The sequence below is a fragment of the Stegodyphus dumicola genome, chromosome 6 (genome assembly GCF_044657685.1).
Source record: "Stegodyphus dumicola isolate Sdum_Otavi_A_Nest chromosome 6, ASM4465768v1".
Lineage (NCBI taxonomy): Eukaryota > Metazoa > Arthropoda > Arachnida > Araneae > Eresidae > Stegodyphus > Stegodyphus dumicola.
The window spans coordinates 18,150,737-18,173,073 of NC_140773.1; the positions used below are offsets into that span (position 1 = coordinate 18,150,737).

Here is a 22,337-nt window from a genome sequence, read left to right on the forward strand (position 1 = left end):
GTATTTTTCATCTCTCTCAGCATCGAAAATCTTAATGTGTCTAAAAAGTGAAGCTATATTGACTTCTCCTGCGATGTTGCATTGGTCATTGCTGTCAACAATCTACGTCACGCAATGCATTATGGTCAGCGAAAATGGGCACGTTGAAAACTTGCAATACCAATAAAAGTTTTTTTTTTTTTTTTTTCTTTTTTTTTTCTTCTGGTCTCTTGTGTTGGCATTCGTCCATTACAATACTCTTCTTTGCAAATGTTTTACCCCAGCATTTTTTTAGTCATAGAAGTATAGCTTCAATACCATTTAGGGTTTTTCAACAAACTGATGAGTTTGCCCCGGAAAAATGTGGATATTGCTATTCGACAATTTCGAAATGTTTTTACTGTAACCGTAATCGTGAGAGCTCAATTGTTTTAAATAATCACATTTCCAAGTGAATACCTTCAAATAACAATATCTGAATTTTCATTTCGTTTGGATAAGCATAAAGGCCACTAGAGGTTCGTATATCGGAGAAGTGCTGCCCAAATGGGATAGTGGTTTGTGTCTCTGACTACAGCACCGAATAGTTCGGGTTCAAATCCCAGAGAAGGCATGGATGTTTGTAAATGTATAGTTTCTTTGTGGCATGGGTGGACTCTAATTCTATATGGCGAGTCGAAGGTCCTCTCGTGCGGTTTAGTTGTAGGAGAAGAGGTGTGGGACATTTTCGGGGCCATCCTTCCGGCTGCTTTCTCACAACATTTGGGTGGAAGTGGGCACAATCGTACTGTAAGTCATATGGTGCCCAAGATTCTTGCCAACGACAGGCATAATCTAGTACTCCTTGCATGATAAACTTCGTGGGCTTGTTCTGATGATCAGATCAGAGAACTGAGATTAATCACAAGAACAACAACACATATCGGGGAATTTGTTTGACCACATTGTATATTGCTGAAATGTTCTCACGGGCTTCAAGACATGTTTGGTCTTAACCCGTGAGACTAGCACAGGTCTGACTACACTGGAGTAACTACTGGACTTACACTGGAGTAACTAGCACAGGTCTGACTCTGTCCCATTTCAGTGCAGATTGTCTATGTCTGCTTTATAATATAATGTTTAATAAAACATTTGACCTCACAGCATAATGCCTCATTGAAATACAAAACTGGACAAATGGCATCAGAAGTAGAAAACATGCTTCTGTAGTTATTCTGAATACGAATGAATATTTGACGAAGTAGGATATGTGCTGCAATGAAGAGAAAATAAAAAAGCATTATTATAGAGATTAATTTACATTAGTAGCTTTTAAAAGTTAAAACGATTAATTTATTGGAGTTAAGGGAACGTTAAAACTACTGCACGTATTTTGTTTTTGTTGAAAGGTAAAATATTTCGATTAAAGTATCTTAGAATTTGATTAAGAATAATATTTTTTCTAAGTTGAGTGCTGTACGTCTTCGAGTTCTGGGTCATTAAAAAGACCTTCGCTGTTACAAAATCCGAGGTAATGACCTTAAACTGGCATTCTAAATCGCAATTGTAGACCTGGCAATGGCAATTCTAAATCGCAATTGTAGAAGTGGCAATGATTAAATGCAATTAAAATTCCACAGCTATTGCGATAATGCTAAAAGATCATCATAAAGTTAATTTAGGTTAAATATCCTGCTTGCTTTAATTTCTAATTCAAAAACGCAAACGACTTTTGAGAGGAAATATTTTTTAATCACGTTACCGTTGTTCATTGCGATATGATGAACTGATGAAAGCAATACTTATTTTGTTAAGACGAAGTACATTGCGAAAAAAAAATGGTTCAGTTCTATATCTCCCGTTCTACTGAACCGATTGACGAAATTCTAATTGCATTTCCAATGTCTCTAAAGCGCGAGTTAGAGTGTATATTAGGTTTATAGTATAGCATTGCTGTAACATAGGTCTTTTAACACAAAATCGAACTTTTTCTGAAATCACATACTATTTTTTTCCATATTTCAATTCTACGACTCAAACTATACCTAGATATTACATTTTATAATTTTTGGGTGAGAAATTTACGGAGAAATTTAAAAATTTATCTTGGCACATTTGTTTCAGCTTGAGGGAAGAATAATTCACTTGGCGAACTTCTTAATTTATAGCAACCAGTTTTCCTTTCCTTTTTTCATTATCCAAAAGGTCATCGTTCATACTTTCAAATAATTTTAACAAATTGCAAAAACCCAATTTTCCTTATTATCGCTTATAATAAAAATCTGATGTGTACACCACATGATTTCCTTGTACGGAATATTAAATTATACGCATTTTTTCATGCATTTCATTTAAACGTATTGGATTGAATTAAATCTACTTCGCCGACAGCGCATAAACCACAATAGAATAAATGTATTCTTTAAAATTCACTCTATTTGTTTACCATAGCGACATTCTGGCGCTAGGTTCACTTAACAGTATTATATTTCGTTCATATTATAACTCAGAATGCACAAAATTTATATCATTTAAAGAATTATCTAATCTTGCTACATGTTCTATTCAAATACTATAATAAAGCTAGAACTATGTATAAAAGAAATTAAACAAACAAAACAAAAAAGAAACAGTTTTTCACAGACGATTGAGTATTTCTCATTCAATTCAGTTTTCACTTCGCGACAAGGCAAAAATACATAAAAACTCAAAATATCTATATTAAAAATTACGAAGTAAATCTTAAACACTTATTTCCTCGAAAAAATTCCAGAAAGGATTAAGCATGATTTAATTCGCAATAAAAAATGAAGGCGTTATCTTTGTTGTTGCGAAGCTAAGTTTCTCTAGATTGGCAACAAATCGGCTATCCTGCTGTTTCAAATGTAAACAAGAGCAATGGCCGCATCAAAAACATTATTAGGCTTAGCGGCACTAACAATTTTAAAATTGTTGATAATTCTAAAAATATTGCATACAGATTTACTAAAGGCATAAAAACCTTATTTAATTATAATAAGATAAGAACAACATAATTCAATCATTTTTAAAGCAAAAAATGTACAATTTACAAACATATAAGAGTAAAGAAACAGAGATCACTGAGTCGGGTAACAGAGTGGATATATATTTAAATATATTTATATACGTTTGGTGCGGCCGATTGCAACCAAAATATGAGGTGCACATCTACATGTTATAGCTGTCCCTATATACAAAATTTCAACGTTCTGAAGCTACTCGTTTTTGAGTTATGCGAGATACGTACGCACGCACGTACGTACATACGTTCGTACAGACGCCACGAAAATTCTCTTCAGAATTAATTTTAAAGCAGTTTTGTAATTTTTTGGAGGAAAAGAGTATTTTATTCTGTCCTTACGTACAGATATCACGGAAATACATCGTTAAATTGCATTTGAAAGAGGTCGAAATGGGATATTTTCGTTGAAATATACTGCCGGAAACTTTTCGCGATTACAATACTTCCTTATTACTTCGTACAAGGAAGTAAAAACGCCCCATTTCAAAATGTGGCGTTCAAAATGTTAAAATTTCAAAATGTTAATTCATTATTAAAAAAAATTTCAAAATGTTAATTCACGTATATCTTAAGAAATTTTGAATAAACATCATCGCCAGGAGCTGAGTCTAATTTTTTGTAGGTATGCTTAGAAATGCATCTACTTTAAGATGATGCAAAACTTTTATTCGTTATAATTAAAATGTTTTTCTAAAAATATATAAAAATTAGTTTAAAATATAAATTAAAAAAGTAAATCATAAAAAATAGGCGAATTTTATTTGGAATGAAACTAAATTTTGAAAAATGAAAGGAAGCCTCAAATAAGTTTAATAGAAAAGAGATTTTAATAAATATATATCAAACCCAATTAATATTGAGGAGCTAAAATTTTGAGAGATAGTTTTGTAAAAGCTACGAGTGCTATTTTTGCCAAACTTGGTAGTTTGGCATAATTTCAGTCGTAGATTCGATATAGGAAAAAAAAAAATGGTACGTCATTTCAGAAAATATCCGAGCTAGCAGAGATGCCTCATGAAAATATTCAAGATGTCATCTGCTTGGAAAATATTTTACATTTTATCACATATATACGCTATGCAGAAGGATATTCGTAAAAGCTTCCATTCAGCCAGCACTCTCGCTGCTTCGCGAACTGGCATCGAGCTAGTTGTGCCATGATGGGTCAAGCTTCTTCAATATTATGAAATGTTATAAAACTCTTACTGTTTCTGTTTTATCAGAGAATTTTAAGTAATTATAAGAAATCAAATTAGATTTCTGTTTTTTAATATCGTATTTACTGAAAGGGCATGCTTTATTAGTTTGGTATTTTATTAATTATGTTCTAAACATCAATTTCAGACATATTTTAAAATTTGAAACATTTTGCTTGCATAAAAGAAATCAGATTATTTTGAAAGTTTCTCAATAACCATTTTAAACCAGGAACATGTGGATATTTTACTAATGCTATTACCAAAATGGGTTCCTTTTTTTTTGTCGGCATACTTTTTGATAATTTTTAAAAGATTTTTAATACAATATTTTACTTTCACAGGATGGCTGATATCATGGCTTATTATGGTCTCCAGTTAAACGTATCCAACTTAGCGGGCAATGAGTTCGTCAACTTTTTCTTGATGGCTTTGGTTGAAATTCCAGGTTATTTGACAAGCTGGGTGTTTATGGAACGTATTGGAAGAAGGTGGTGCACTGTTGGCGGTTTCATCCTCACGGGGCTCATATGTATGTTACCTTCCGTAGGTAAGGACTTTCGAATTTCTATATGTTCAAAATTAGCTTTCTGGTTATTTGGTACTTAAATGACTTTTAAAAACTGTTGTGATATATGATTATCTTCTCCGTACATATATTACTTCGGGTATTTTGAGAATTTATTGTTGTTTTCAAAAGAAAAAATAAAATTTCATTTTAACATATAATGTGATGATGACTCATTCTGATTATAATTTTAACATATTTATAGTTTAATTGATATTCTTCAGATAGAGAAAGAAGTATCCGAGTTATAGAATATACTTATTTCGTTCACGTTCTCAACTTCGGTCACGGCGAACCCGATGACTTAGTTTCATCACTTGGCCTCTTGAGTCACTGGATCTTACGCTAAGCGACTTTATAATTTGATAGTACATTAAAAAAATGGGCGCATGGCGCTTTATCTATAAACCAACGTGATCTCAGAAACCGCACCGCTGCCGTTTTTGTCGTAACAAAGAATATGCTACAGCAAAGTTTTGTCATCTTGACGTTAATGCTGTAAGATTTCTTAATGTTAAATTAATCAGTTATCATGATTGAGATCTTTACTGTTATTTCTCCCTTCCGTTTCCTTACCAGAATGTAAATTTAGTTTCAGAGTATTAAGATAAGGCTTTTGCAATGTAACTCAGAGTCAGGCTCTGAGTTACAATTTTGAGTTACTCATTTTGCCTCTCGAAGCCGCGCAACTAGTTCTGCTAGTTCTGATAGATTAGAATTCTTCGGGTTTGCAATATAGCTGCCGATATTTAAATTGTTATACCAGTGAGAAGTTTGAGCCAACTTTGCGTAGTCTTCTATTACCAGTATCAGTTTTAATTTGAATTTTGCCTGTTAATTTAAGTTACTTCGCCAGGAGCTGTGGTTACTTATGTGAGTACGAGAAGTGACATTCATGTTCAAAGTTCTGATTTAATAAAAGGATAATGTTTTACCTTTCGCTAGGTTTTGTCGTTGTCTTTAAACACGGTGATAATTCATTCTACATCTGCACAGGGTTTAGACTTAGTTTACGATACAACGCTCAAGTTATCGCGTTTTTTGAACGCTCAGAGTTTTTTAAACTTTGAAAAAAAGTTAAACGTTTTGATTGAAAACTTTAGAAGGTTAAATTTATTGATATTTGCCAGTGTCCATTAAGAAATGAACACGATTGTCGCAATATCGGTGGAGCTGGAGCACACTGAGGCGGCACTATCAGAAGAATAATTTTTATGAAATTTTAAAAATGCCTTACAATACATCCTGCAAGAGATGGCGCAACCAGAGGTCCAGTCAACTAAAATGCTTTTCATCCCTACTAATAGATGGCGCCACACGACGCCTCATTTGTTCAAAGTTTACTTATTCTACGGACGGCGGCACAGGAGCTTCCGTCGCTAGTAATCTCTGAGTTCTAGCACAGCATGGGCACAAGTACTTCCATATTATTGGATACAACTTACTCGATTCCTCAAACATTTAAAAGTCAAGTATAATATATTGGTAAAGGCCGTTAATGGTCGATTGTTTCTTACTAAGTGATAAGACATAAACATAGACATAGGCGGCGCTAAATGTTCTTCTTCTGGAGAGAATTCGGCTTTCCTTTATTTTTCTCAAATTAGCAATTAAATATTCTTTGTCAACTTACAGTGAAAAATTATATTCAGTATTCAAAAGTTTTAATTATACATTTTACTGATAAAATTTCATGTGTATCTTCTTAATATAGGTATTTTTACTAACACTACTAAATACATACTCTGTTTTTTAGAATTTATTTTCATTATTCCAGATTCGAGAGCTATTTAGATCGCAAATTAGGATTTAAGAAAATTTAGGATAAACCTCATCTCTATAAGATTTCAGTTAAGAGAAGAAATTCAAGTTATTTATTCTTTTCTTCCCCAGAGTTTCCTTACGGAGACGTTGTGTGCTCTTTGATTGGTAAATTCTTTGCAGCAGCTACTTTCATGGCAACATATCAGCAGAGTTCCGAACTTTATCCTACCGTAGTTCGATCCCTAGGCATGGGTATGAGCAGTACTGTTGCTTTCGTAGCCACACTCATTGTGCCTTACCTCGTTTATCTTGTAAGTATTTGTACTTGATGTATGCATGATATGTTACGAAATACTTGTTTTATATTTTATGATGTCAAATATAAGATGCTAGATATGTATCTGCTAAGCAAATTTCGTTTAAGTTAACCAACTAAACGTTAATACATCAGATTTCGGAATAAATTTATTACATGATGCTGAAAGTTACTTAATTTTAGTACATAATGCTGAAGGTCACTTAAAAACTTTCATAAAATATTTCGCAATACATGTTTCTCATAAAAACAAATATATATTAATATTGATGAGGTATTATTTCAAGAATAGAATATGCAGCATGAGTTTGCTGTAAGACTCTTACAACTGCTGATTCATAATATATGTGATAGAAAACTTGATAGAAATGCAAAGAACAGTTTTAATGAGCTGTAATTTCAAGCATTGCTTATCAGTTCATACTGTTTTTGCCAAAAAAGATTGTAAATTAGATTTAAAACGGATTCAGAGCAGATTTGTTTTATGGCGCTTTTACGTACGTACGTACGTATGTATCTTGCATAACTCAAAAACGAGTAGCAGTAGAACGTTGACATTTTGCATATGAGACTGCTGTAACATACAGTTGTTTTTTAGCTCCCTATTTCGTTGCAATCGATGCACAAAACATATGTATGCCACTCTGTTACCCTGCTCGGTGAATTCAAATTTTTATTCTTATATATTGGTAAATTATGCATTTTTTGCCGTAAAAAGTTTTGAATAATGTTGTTCTCAAGTTCTGATTCAGATTTTCATGCCTTTTTAGTTAATCTGTACACAACAGGTGCAGAGTTATCAATAATTTTAATGATTAAATGGTGCTAAGCCTAATGAGGTCGCCATTTGTTTACACCTGAAACTCTTAGGAGAATAGTGAAGTCAGTTAGTGCACCAATTTTAGTGTCTTTTTGCCCAGCGTGACTGACAAATTTCAATTTAATGCACCGAAAATTTTATCTTCTTCTACGCTGGCCTAATTGCTTGTTTTGGCGTAGAAATTACAATTTTAATTGTAAAACTTTTTAAAACTGTTCTTCCTGTATTTGATGTCTCAGGCTTTTCTGTATTTTACAATTTTTATGAAGACTGAGTTTTTATGTATTTTTGCCTTGTCAGGAAATGAGAACTGAATGATTGATATAGAAATATATCTCTAATGAAATTCGAGGAGATAAGTTTAAATGAAGTGCAGCAAAAAATGTTTATAACTTAATAGGCCGCACAAGGAGGTCATGTGGTGTCCAAATCAGATACTTTTTCTAATAAGAAAAGCAAAACGTTTTTTGTACAACTTTTATTTGTTAAGTATTTCGAATAAAAGCTTTTTTAGTGGCAATCTTTCTATATTTTTTCAAAATAACAATTGTACTTTTCACGAATGAACGTCTTTTAAGTATAAGCCTTATTATGACCCTTTTTTTATACTTTGCCTAAAGAGCATTTATCTTTCTATGGAATGCGTAGGTATTATATAGAGTGCCTAAGTAAAGTATACAATAACTCTTAAATTTCATACTTTGCTTACAAACGCCGGCATTTTAAAAAATACTTAGGTTTTTGTGTCATATCAATGTCATCTTCGTCTGAGAATTTAAAATAATAGCTAAACAATTTTATTACGCAATTTAAAGATCAATTATTTCTTGGAATACTAAGGTGAAGTTTGAAACGTATAAGAAACACGTGCTGAAATAAATTATTTCAAAAAATAAGTATTGCTTTACATTTAGAGCTACCAAACTTGGTGCAGAATTAGATTTAGAACAGTAATTAGAAAACTCAATCTCAGATTGTTCTAAATTGAAGAAAATATTTTATGCATTTCGAAAGATGATTTAAAATATGGATACTACTGTGTATTTTTGACGAATGAAGGGTTTCTTTATTTGCTGTGTAAATATTGAAGAATATTGTTGTTTTAATACGACAGACGAACATCAATTAATCTTAGAAAATATTTACTAAAATAATTATCTCCAAATTTATGTCGAGCTTTGCTCAGTTTTGAAAATGGATACTATTGTATCGCTTTAAATTTACGTTTCGTAGAATGGCAACGGAAATATTGTTTACTTGGAATGTTCTAGCGGCTGAGTTCTAAATGTGGAATAAAGGTGTGAGACTGTTCTAACTTCGTTTCATATTTTCTCTTTAGCCAAACACCGTAGTAATTAAAATCAGCAATTTTTTTCAAATCAGCAAAAATTTTAGAGATTAGGCTGATTTGTTTTCATAGACTGGCAAGGTAATACTCCCGAATAAAAATTTTGTTTTTATAACAAATTTTGTCACGGATGAACATCTTGTTTTTGTTAAAAATTTTTGACATTTTGAGATTTTGTTTATTCTAATAAACCGCAATAACATTTTTAGAAATTTCAAAAAAAAAAAAAAAAAAAAGAGATACAGTTCGAAAGAAGGAAATGAAAATGGAAGAGATACTGATTGAGATATAAATTTTGTTTAAGCGTAATGTTAAGATAACATTTAAAGTCTCCGTAAAGTCATTATTCCCCAGTCAAACAACTGAAATTTCATTGGAAATAAATATAATATAATTCAATTAAAATAATAGCATAATAAAAGAAATAGGTAATTTAAATATTTTCAACTTTCACTGTTCCTAATTTCGCAGTTTATCAGGATCTAAACACCTAATTGAAATTCTTAAAATGCAATCAATTAAAAATTAAGTTCAGATTAACAATCAATTTAATTTTTTTATAATTAATTTAAGAACACTTAACCAATTTAATCGACAAAATAAATACGTAATAATATTTAACAGCTATTTAAGCATAACTAATGGTATATTTGGTATTGAAATGCGCTCTCTATTCAGCCATACGCTTTTTTCGAATTTTAAGTTTCAAAATTATTCTCACAAATGTTACCAGATGGCAGCACTACAGCATGAGCGGAACGCGCTATAAATTATTTAGGTTAAAGTGATATGCCTCAAACAAAACGCGATGAAAACTGGAGCAATTCAGTGGTTTTAGTACTCAGTGGTTAAAAATTACCTATAATGTTCTTTTCTATCATTCCTTTTGTAAAATAATATGCAAAAACTGTGTATAAAATGCAGCGTACTATTGATTATCTAGGTGCGGATTATCCGTATATGGTGGTGCCATGCACGCATAACGCTATGCTCGTGACAGTTAAAAAAACAAATGCGTACAAATCCGAGCGTGCTCTAAAAACCCTGAATTGCGTCTTATTGTTCTATTTCAACTACTTGAATATGCTTTATTTTCATAACTCTTGCTATGGATGGTGACGATTTAATGAAGTTCTGGAAAAAGTTGATCGTATTGCATGCCATATACAGAGTAGCAAAAGCTTGGTCGAAAGTACAACCGATAACACTGGTTAGACCACGTAGAAAATTTCTTCGTGATGTGGAAATTGAAGATTTATCTAATTGGTCAAGAAGTTGAGGCAATCACTCGAGTAGTATGACAAAAAACTGAAAATGTAGAATACTTCTAAAATGCCGATCGGAGAAACATCAAGGAAAATTTGAAAATTTCGATAGCTGATCTACCGAGCCAGGATTTCAGTGCTTAAGTGATGCAGGTATCTTTTCAAATGTCACAAGAATCGAAGAGGGCCAGGAGGGATTCTGGAAATACAAGAGAGGAAGATACTAAAAATTAGATTAGTTCCAAGACATCTAATGATGCTCTGTTGGACTTCATCGACTGAATGTAGATCAAGTCGATGAGGTCGAAAAAGACGATGAAGTGTTATTTTAGCATCGAATACAATGCTATTATAGCACTTCGAAAAGTATGCATTTACGCAAAATACGCATAAATATATAAACATTCTCAAAAACAGAGTAACTGAATTTTTTAAGAAATACTCACATATAATACGCAGGAAAAATTTTACCGCCATTAGCCAAAGAATACACTATGCATGCATATTAATGGAATTATTTTTAAGTATATGTTTTAAAAACGCTATCGACACCTGATATATTTACAAGCAAAAATTAGTTTCTTTACAACATAAAATGCTCAACTTGAAATTCAGTAACATTTTTCATTTAGTATGTTCATTCAAGTTCTAACGAAATGAGAAGTTGCTAAAAATTTATATGAATTACGAGCAATTTAGTTTAAAAATTTTGAACATTAGTCTTAGATTCAATTTCCATTTAAAAAAAACACCTTCATCCAGTTTAGACGTATATATAGAATTTCTTCAATAAGACTTATTTCAATACAATTAAGTTATTATGGAAACTCTCCCATATTTTTGATCCAGCACATCGTAAAGAAGAGAGTTCGGGTACAAAACAGAAATCCTATTTTCAATTATGATCACGAATATGTTTAGATAAAATAACACTCCGAACAAGTATTAATTTACAAGTCAAACAAATGATTGAAATATGCAAGTGTTCAATAAGTTCATTTGAGCTTCGATAGCTGAGGATGATGGTTCGGTAAAACCACTGAAAGTAGTCTTGTAAAAATTTCTAAATATAACGCTGATTTTTGTTGTTTGACTTATATATTGTATGACTTATAAATTAATACAAGAATATGATTTTATCGCATAGCTTAATTTGGAAACTTTTAATTGGTTATTATTATTATTTACGTTTCCGCCCTAAGACGCTATGTGGAAGAGAGGTATGCCTTTGTGGAGAGCACTTATCTTTTAATTCTGTGGGTGTGCCCAAAGTGGGTACACTAATTGAATAGAGCTTCGAAAAGAGTGCTGAAACGAGCATTTTTGTCAATGACTTGACCCATGAGATGCGGAGAAACAAAGAATACACTCTTAGTTGTCCTAGATTATCGGTGAGCCCGGTCGCATATTTCACAAATGCACATCTGTGTAGCCACCGAAGGAGTGGTTTGTAGGATGGACCATTGGGCATCCAGTAATATTTCTGTCATGTCACATGACCTTTCGCGTGCTTTAAGATTTAAGCAAGATGGTTGAAAATATTCTGCCACGCAATTTTCTGTACAAAATAATTAAAGCATCGTCGATTTCTTCTGAAACTTTTCGTTGTGAAATTGGATCATATATAAGCAATTGTGAAGATTTCACTACCTGGTTGAAATAATTTTAAATAAATACAAACACATGCTGGATACTCCGCAAAAATATCCATGTGAAATATTACTTAAAAAGTGGTAAATAAGATGAAAGAAATATGTGATAACATCTGAGCCCAAATGATACTTTACATAAAAAATATACATATGAGAAAAATATTTATACCAATTATATATATGTAAATAGAAGTCAGTAATTTTTATTGCAGTCTATATGAAAAAGATGTTTTTAATAACCAATGCAGAATTTAATTCAAAGTGAACTTTAATAATTTGGATTTGTATAAATTTAGTGTGTTAAATTTCACATTTAATAACTGCTCACACTTTCATGTACTGTCTACAGAAGAAATACTTATCAAACTGAACGAATTTATCTTCTTCACAACGATTATATTTAATTTACTCACGTATTAACTTTTAATGTTAATAATGCATATAATCAGATAATACGCAATATTACTCTGAATCTTACACTTTAAAAAACAAAAGAATCCAAGCACTGAAATAAGGAACACTAGATTCATTGTAACACTTCCAGTCCTTCTCAGCAGAATTTAAAAAAATATTTATACACTTGAATTCTCTTAATCCACAGGTATTAGTAAATGCATAATATTCGAGGCTAATTGTAGCTTGAGCCATTTTCTCGAGAGCAATAATATGCCATGAACATCAATCCAAGTATTAATGCGGGATAAAAATCGCGAAAGCATTACGAGATTTTCTACTATTATTACGCCATACATTTATAACTGCGAAACAAATACAAATTAAAACGTAAACAACATACGCTCACAGGCTTGAAGATTTAGCGTCACAAGAGGAATAGAAGCTCATTGGTCCATTTTCGAAACCCCTCCCTCAGTGGCTACGCTGATGTGCACTTGTGAAATATCGCAGATGATAATTTTTTACACCATCAGAAAGAGCAACTTCCCAGCATTACCACAAAAGTTGTTTCATTGGAATTGGATAAGTGGATGATTTTTTATCAATTTTTAAAAATTTTTTGAAACTCTAAGTTAGCATATTTTGCACGTCAAGAAAACCAGTTCAAAGGAGCGACCCTTGGGAGCAATCGTCCACCCCCCACGGGCAGGAGAACCAGTTCAAAGGAGCGTACGTTGGAAGCAATCGTCCCTCCCACCACGGGCAGGAGAAAATAGTCAAGGACGTTCAAGTGTAAGCGGGCATTCTTTAACAAGCCGTTAATTAATAACCAATTAGTTCCCCTGACTCGGGACCAACACTAATCCTCCTAACATCCGCTCGCGGATACAGGATTCTAAATTTGGAGACAATCGACCCTTTAGTTCCGGAGTTAGTATTTTTTGAGTTAATTATTTGGACTTAGATTTTCGTCATCTGTGTGCGAAAAGTGCTGTGTCAACAGTGAGTACCGTGTGTGTTAACAATGCCATTCCCTTTCACCTAACAAAAACGGGAAGAAGGATTGAGGATTATTAGCACAATTTGCTAATCAAGCGGCTAATTGGAGTAGCTCGTCGGGACCCTTGGATTTGGAATCCTCACGCGATAAGGATCACGGATATTTAAAAATCGAAATTTTTGAACGAGTACAACTAGAGATATTAACTTTGTGTTATTCCAGACTAGAATTTACATCTTCCAGTGATTGTGCCAGTGATTTGCATAATTAAGTGTTGTGTGACTATAATCTGGATTACGCAGTTCCGCAGCAGCATCTTGTACAGAAAGCACAGATAAGATAATAACGGCCAAGGTAGGCTTTCTCTACAATAATTAAATATCTAATTATTTTCCGAGTTTAGCTATATAATTGATTTAATTTTCCGCCGGATGTAATCAATTACATAATAGGACAAGTACTCTTTTTGTTAGCTACTTCAATGACTAAGATACAGGTTTCTATTTAATTAATGTAATTAATTTTCCTAATTTTAAAATTTAAATTGTGTGTTGCTCTGCTTCGATGGTGCAGTAGCACTGAGTAAGAAGCATATGCTAAGCTAATTGACAGATTTTTGCTAAGTAGCGCAGATAAGTTTTTAATTGTGTATTTAATTATCTGCTATTAGCAACTTTATTTTGATATTTCACAACATTGTGGTATTTATTTTGTGTGCAGTCCGCATATCGTGACATCTAAGCAAACTGTAGTCTGATAGGTGCCATAGATTAATTAATGTATGTGAAGTTAATTACATGTAATTAACAAATCTTCGCGTTACCTGTTTCAGTGGTCTTAATTTTGAGTGTATTTGTTGACATAGTTGCTTCACTGTTGAACAACTGTGTATTAATATTGAATAACGAATTTAATTGACATACAATCAGTTCCCGTTAATTTGTGCACATAGTGATATATGCGATTGTTTAACAAGTGCTTAGTGAATTTAATTAGCATCTATAGTTAGTATTTGATAATTGTGTGCAAGTGATATATGTGACATCATTAACAAGTGCTTAGGAAGTTTTAATTGATATATACAATTAACTATTTATGACTTGTGCACAGTGTGACACATGTTATTTGTATAATTTATTTAATGAGTGTTCTTATTTTGACATAGGCAGTTAGTGTTGATTTATCGAGCACAAAGTGATTTTCATGATTTATTAAACAAGTGTCAAGTTATCTTAATGGTGTATACAGATAGTTCTTGATTAATTGTGCACAGAGTGACATATGTTATCTATTTGACCAAAAATAAGTGCATTGCGATTCTTCGCATTAAAGTGCCTTAGTTAAAGTGAAAACAATGTTTAGGGCATCGCGTTTAGCTGTTAAAAGTGCCTTAGTGAAAGTGTCATCAGTAATTAGTGCATAGTGTCTACTCACATAAGAGTGCTCTAGTGAAAGTGTCATCAGTGCTTACCGCATCGTGTATATTCGCAAAAGTGCATTAAGCTACACCAAGTGTTTTTAGTGAATTTTTCTCAGCGTAAAGCGGATCGTGCGATACTAAAGTGACATGACACACCCCTCAGTGTTGCCAGAGAACACGGACACCCAAAATTTACAAGAGCCACTGGATACAAATGCGCTGACAACCTCGGAATTGACCCACGAGGACCGAGTTAAAGCCCTTGTCAAAGACATCTGGCAGATCACTGCCACTTACAGAAGGGGAAGGCATCTTCTTCCGCAGGATCTCCGAGATCGGGTCCAGCAATCTCTAAGTATCCTACAGGGCTTAGCAATTGAGGGTGAAGACTTTAAGCCCAAGCCAGTTACTGCAGAGATAGGTGTGAATACGTCCACTTTTGTTTGCTGCAGCCAGCTGCACACGCCGCCCACGGCAGCACAAAGTGAACCTCAGCAAAGAGCCACTCCTCCAGTTCCAGAGGCATTTGCTGGTGCACAGGACACAACGCCAAGGTCGTTTGCAGAGGTCGTCAAGCTTACGCAGAAACCCAGCCTAATCCTAAAACCTTCTGCGCAAAAGAACAAAACACAACTGAGAAAAGAGCTACAAGAGAAGGCGCCTCTCAGCAAGTTGCAAGTAGCAGTGGAAAGGATTTCCACCACAGCAAAAGGAGAGATAGAGGTCTATTGCAAGACAGCGAAGGACGTCGACAACTTAGAAGAGGCATTGCAGAAAGCCAACATCGATGCCAGCCTACGCAGACGACAACGAAGGAAACCGCGTTGCACAATTCACAACGTCTCAGACTCCGTTAAACCGGAGGATCTCATCGACGAATTGGCAACGACAACAAGCATTTCAACCAAAAATGTCAAGGCCCTTTTCAAGCTCAGAGAGAGAAATCCAATGCGTGTTAAATGGGTCCTGGAATGCGACCCCTCCTGTATCCAGGCAGTCCTTCGGGCTAGAAGAATCTACATCGGATGGCACGCACATAAAATTACAGAGTACTTGGGAATACGCCGATGCTACAAGTGCCAACAGCTCGGCCACACACAAGACCAATGTACCTGCAAAAAGGAATTCTGTGCTTACTGCGCCGGACCCCATCACACCAGCAAATGTAAAGCCGAACTTCCAGAATGCATTAACTGTCGGGATGCAGATGAGAGACACGGAGCTAGGTATGACTGCAGGCACCCGGCATATGCAGCGGAGTGTCCAGAGTACCAACGTGCAGCGGCATATATCAGAAGTATTACCCAGTACTGATAATAGCATCATATCACAAAACAGCGGAAGCCAGTCAAAAACTGATGTACTTGTCAACCGAGAGACTATAGCAGAAGAAACACCGGTGAAAATACTACAAATCAATATGCAGCGCGCCAGAGCGGCAGTCGCTCAAACAATACAATATGCAATCGAAAAGAACATAGATATAATCCTTGGTCAAGAGCCTTATGTCAGAGAGGGGATGGCAGTAGGTTTCCCGGTAAAATGGACGGTATTTCAGAAAATAGATAAAGATAATGCACCAAAAGCAATTTTAGTATGTTGCAGGCCGGACTGGTCGCCGGTTATCATCGCAGCGGAACAAGACAACATTGCAGTACTCCTGGAAGTTCATTCACTTACTTTGGCCATCGCTTCGAGCTACTCGCCACCGACAGTGGAAATTGGGCCCACTGCAAGGTTCATGGAGCAAGTTTTACACAAGATAAAGATTCCATACGTACTTTTCGGGGGAGATTATAACGCCCATAATACTACCTGGGGCTATCGTGCCACGGACACAAAGAGCAGAGAACTGGAGGACTTCCTCAGCTCGAAAAATCTTGTTATCCACAATACCGCAGAAGCGCCACCCTCCTTCGACAGAATCTTCGCTCGGGGCTGGCCCGATCTCACTATTACGTCTTTGCAAGCAGCGTTCTTACTGACAGATTGGAAAGTAGATGATCAAGAAAGTCTAAGTGATCACAAATTTATAACTTACTCTCTGCGGCAGTCGACATCTATCACCAAAATTAAAAGGTACAATCTCCCAGGTAGAAAGCTTCTTACCTTCACTAGGAAGGTTAAAAGGCACCTGGAAACTCTTGAACCGGCGCTACAGCATGCAGACACAATGGCAGACTTAGAGAATTTCTCCATCAGGCTACAGAACACCCTACAATTAGTTTGTGACCAAAATCTCCCCAAGAAAAAACCTCAGAAGATAAAGGAAATGCACTGGTGGACGGGCGCATTACAGAAGCAACAGCGTAAATGCAGGGCTTTGCGAAGGAGATTGAAGTACGAGAGGCGGCTAGAGACCATCTCGGACACACTCACCATTTTTCAAAGAGAGCGAGCAAAATACAAAAGGATGATCATCCAGGCCAAAGTAACATCTTGGAGAGAGTTCTGTTCCAATACAAAAGAAGTATACGGGCTGCATCACAAGATAGCAACGGGGAAGGTGTTCAAGCCTTCGCAGCTTCAAATCCCGTCATCACTGGATAGCAGCCAAAGCTACACGACTGACACTTTGAATGTAGTTTTAAATACTGTGTCCAGTCAGGACGATGCAGAGCAAGACACCGCCGAACAAGCTGCCCTTCGAGCAGATACAAATAGTGTAGACACAGAAGCAGATCCGGAATTCACGCTTCAAGAACTGCAGAGAGTGCTGGCAAGTCTGCCGCGTAAGAAAGCCCCCGGGACAGACGGCATGGACTACACAATCGTAAAAGCTACCATAAAGGCATACCCTACATTCTTCGTAAGCTATTTCAATAAGCTTCTGTCAGTAGGACTTTTTCCAACACCATATAAAATAGGGCAAGTGGTATTATTCCTCAAGAAAAACAGAGATCCTTCAGAAGCCTCATCATTCAGACCCATCTGCCTTTTGTCTGCGATGGGGAAGGTGTTGGAAAAGCTAATCATCAACAGACTGCGCCACCACTTGCATCTCAACGGTTATCTCAGCAGCAGCCAATATGGCTTCAGGACTGGTTCATCGACGGTGCATGCTCTCCATAATATAAAGGAGACAATTCTGGAAAATAGACACAGCGGCCACCACACGGCTATGGTCAGCATAGACCTAAAGAATGCTTTCGATACGCTGTGGTGGCCGGCTATCAAGCAGGCATTACGAAGGGCCAATTGCCCAAGTAACATATATAGTATAGTAAGCAACTACCTGCAGGATCGGAAGCTATTAGCGGTGCATAATGCAGGCATTATCGAAAAGGTGCAAACTAGAGGATGTCCGCAAGGATCGTGCGCCGGGCCGCATTTATGGAACTTAACGTTCAATGAAGTACTGACAGCGACTTGGCCGGCGCACACTAAAATCATTGCATACGCGGATGACGCGGCTCTTATCGTAAAGGGTACCACGCGAGAAAAATTACAGAAAAATTGCAATGAAGTTTGCGCGATCTTTCATGACCAGTGTACCAAACTTAAACTCACAATTGCAGAACATAAGTCAAAAGTCCTTTTAATTCCGAAAAAAGGAGGATCCTTAGTAAGACGCCCCACCATAAAGATTAACAACCAACGTCTGCAGATAGTGGACCAGCTAAGATATTTAGGGGTCACTTTTGATCATAAGATGACCTGGATCCCTCACGTGCAGGATCTCAAACTCCGAACGGCAGCCATAGCCAAACAAATGAAACTCTTTTATGGTCACAAATGGGGGCTTAACCCCCATATTCAAAAGGTATTGTACACGACAGTCATCGAGAAGATAGTGACGTATGCTGCCTCAGTATGGGCCTACCCAATGCAAGGAAGGAAGGTCAGACATCTTAACAGCATACAACGACCATTCGCATTGGGAATCACACGGGCCTACCGCACCACCTCCACCGATGCCATTAACGTACTTGCTGGTCTCCTTCCCCTGCACATCCGGGTTGAGGAGGAGGCAGCACGCCAACACATTTTGCAACTTAAGAAGGCAGTTACTTTTGATGATGAAACATACTACCCGGATGAGTACGAAACAAACTTCTGCCCTCTTGACGTCCACCCGGCAGAGAAAGGCAAAGGGATACTTATCTCAATTAATCCCACTGCAACTTATCACTCAAGGGAAATGACCATCTATACAGACGGGTCTAGATTGGACGAAAGAGTGGGATGCGCCTATGTCGCCACGAAACAAGACAACGCAATCGAGAAATGGAAGAGACAGTTAAGACAACATAACAGTGTCTTTCAAAGCGAAGCAGTGGCAATTGCACAAGCGATTCGCTACCTGCACTCGCACCAGCATAGCCATGTCACCATTAAAACGGACAGCTTATCATCGTTATATGCCATTTGGAATGCAGATCATCCCTCGGAGATTATACAGGGAATCCAGAGAGATCTTAGAAGTAACCCCCAGTACCGCACAAAATTAGAGTGGATAAAGGCTCATGTTGGCCACTATGGCAATGAACTTGCCGACCAACTCGCCAAAGAGGCAACAACTGACCCACCTGATGCACCAATTATCATCCCATGGCCGCATTCGTATTTAAAGAAGACACTACGCCTAAGGGCTACTGGCATGTGGCAGAACGAATGGGACCAAAGCACCACAGGGAGAAGGACCCACTACTTCATCAGCTATGTGGACACTAGCCGAAATGTAGCGAACGCACAGTTGGTAAGGTTCATTTCCGGGCATGGGCCCTACCCGGAATATTTCTTCAAGCGTGGCATAAGTCACACAAGTCAATGTGCATGCGGCGACTCAGGCTCACCAAAGCACTATCTAACGTCATGCCCATTAACAGAAGGACTGCATATCAATCTCCCTGAAACAAATCGCCAGCCGTTCTGTAAGTATATGATAAAACAGCGGCACTTTATTAAAAAGCTGGTACAGTTGATGGACAGACTGTCCGACTTAGATACAGACTTGTGTCAGCCATAGAACAACCCAGCATGTAAAAACAACTTAAGCATTTTAAAAAGGACATGTATTGCAATGTAGGAAAACTGTCATTCAAGTGAATTGTAAGAAACTATAATGTAGACTAGAAACTCACAGTATAAAGACTGCATATATTCATACCTGGAAAGTCAGTTGCATTTAACAATGTGCATGTACTGTGTAAATAAATTTCGGCAAATTATACCGTAAGACCATATATAATGAACCGATATATAATGTAGGCATAACGAATGTATGAAAGTGCATATATCTGTAAGCAAAGTAATGTAAGGGAGTGTAATATATGTAAATATTTTTGTGTATCAGTAAGCTATGTATGAAGTTATGCAATTTAAAGTAATGCAATATAAATGCAGAAATGTCTAATAAAAATGCATGGGTAACATATATGTTTTGTATTATGAATAATGGATATAGGATGTCTAACGCAAAGCAATGTATGTATTGGAATGTCTATTTCATGTACTGGAAAATTATGCAATAAGTACCCAAATAACATGTAATGTAAGTAACCTGTAAGACTATTATGTTTGTAAATATTTGTATCTAAAAAATTAATCAGAATGTATCTGCATGTATCTATATGCAACTGCAAGTATATGTAACCTAAGTTTAAGCAGTGTAGGTAAAATTAAGTAATATGTGAAGCAGGCGTGCCTGACTATGTATGTATATAAAAATAATGTAACGCAAGGCACATGTAATATTGGCATATGTAACTGTACATGCAAACTGTATTTATATGCAATCTACAAGTAATGTAGGTATATTTATTGAAATGTACAGCTAAAAGCTGTAACTGTACACAAAAGTAATCCAACGCAATGTAAGATTAATGTAATTCAGGTAATGCATATGCATTGTATGCCGGAAATGAGAGACAAAGTCAGTATGTAACTCTGTAAATCACGTTATCCATAGAATATGTTAACCAGCAAACAAGAATGTAATACTAAATATTAACAGCCCTTGTATGGCCATGTAATTGCTCTTTTGAAAGACTCAAGGTTCAACTCTAGATATTGGTGGACGTGGCGCTACACCAATTAACCGACGGTAAAGGGGTGGTGCCCACGTCCCCCGTCGCATGTCGCATGTGAAATATGCAGCCCGGTCTGGGCACATCTAGGGTTCACCGTTTGATTTTAAGCAAGATTTCAAGGTAAAAATTTAAAACTAATATAGTATAAGGAGATTAGCATACAGCCAAAAACATAACATAGAAATTTCTTTTCAAACAATTCCTTTTATACCGTAAAAAAATCTGGAAGATTTCTTTGAAAAATGAGGTTCTTAAAAAACTAAACATGGCTAAAATATATGGACTGGTTTGTGTTGAGCTGCCATCTACTATAAATAAAGAAGGTTCAGAGTAACCTATAGTAACTTATAAATCCTTTTTCATTCAATTTTTCTGTGCATACAGAAGGAAATTTTTAGGTGTGTCCAGACCGAACACACTGTGCCGCAAAGGGTTAACATGTTACACACAGAAACAACTACGAAACCTCCCACGCAGCCAGCCCGTTCGCGGAATTCAAACCTCGAACTGAACTACTAGTGTTCAGGGTCTTTATCGCTCGATCGCTGGTAGACCCACTTTTAATTGGTTATGTGTCTATTGTACGAATGAAAACAAAAGCTGGGAATAATTCTACAAACTGAAAGAGATTTGTAATTGTGTTTTTAAAGTAATTTAAATTTCTGGAAAAATAAATTTCTGGAAAAATAAATTTCTGGAAAATAAATTTTTCAGAGCGTATATGGAAAAGCGATCCCCTTCTTGATAATTGGAATGTCTTGTGTTATTGCTGGCATTATGGCGTCTTTCTTACCGGAGACACTCAATGAAAATCTGCCTCAAACTATCTTTGATGCTGAAGAGTTTGGCAAGCATCAGAAGTTCTTTTCTTGCAATAGGTAAGTTTGGGATAAACCTTATACTCTTACGTTACACATATATAACATCATAATTTGATGCTTTTGGTGTCACCTTTCTAAGCTGAACAGTTTTTCATAATCTGAGAGAATTCTTCATAGAGTAAATGCTTGTATATTTGAAATCAGAGCAGACAGTATAGGGTAGTAAATAAGAATCGGGTAACAATGAAAGCAATAAATACTTCTAAGGTAATTATTTCACTGAAATAAAAATAAAATGATTAATGAATACGTGGATGAATTTTGTATTATATTCTTATTTATCCTGCGAATGAGAGAAAACCCACAAAATCTCTGTAAGCTATAATAGAAGAATTTATCCTAATATGAATATTCGCAGAAATACGGAATATATAAGGACAGGTATATTATGACATTGTTAGAATATTTATCTAAAATGATTAGAAAGTGACGGAAGCTAAGTTAACGAAAATTATATATATTTGAATTGTGTAAGTCGTTTAGTGAGAAAATTTATCGTATCTAGCCACACAATTATGCTGAAAAATCTGCGTCAATTGCAAATTTTGGGCATTTAATATTTTTGAAGCTTCTAGGAAAAATTTTGTGAGACCCTAGAAATGATGAATCCAGAGTTGTAATCCATTTCCCCTTCCCTTATAAAATAAAATGCTTGTATAAAAATGCTGCTGAGAG

General features: G+C 35.6%; 1 protein-coding gene across 2 annotated transcripts in view; it reads left to right on the top strand.

The window, feature by feature from the left end:
- LOC118189879 (organic cation transporter protein-like) overlaps positions 1-22,337 on the top strand; it is a 199,943-nt gene that overhangs the window by 171,173 nt on the left and 6,433 nt on the right. For both annotated transcript variants that reach the window (XM_085818152.1, XM_085818153.1), the window contains 3 exons: positions 4,545-4,750; positions 6,662-6,843; positions 21,496-21,659. In XM_085818152.1, coding sequence (XP_085674278.1) covers positions 4,545-4,750; positions 6,662-6,843; positions 21,496-21,659 — 552 coding nt within the window. The remainder of the gene's footprint in view (positions 1-4,544; positions 4,751-6,661; positions 6,844-21,495; positions 21,660-22,337) is intronic.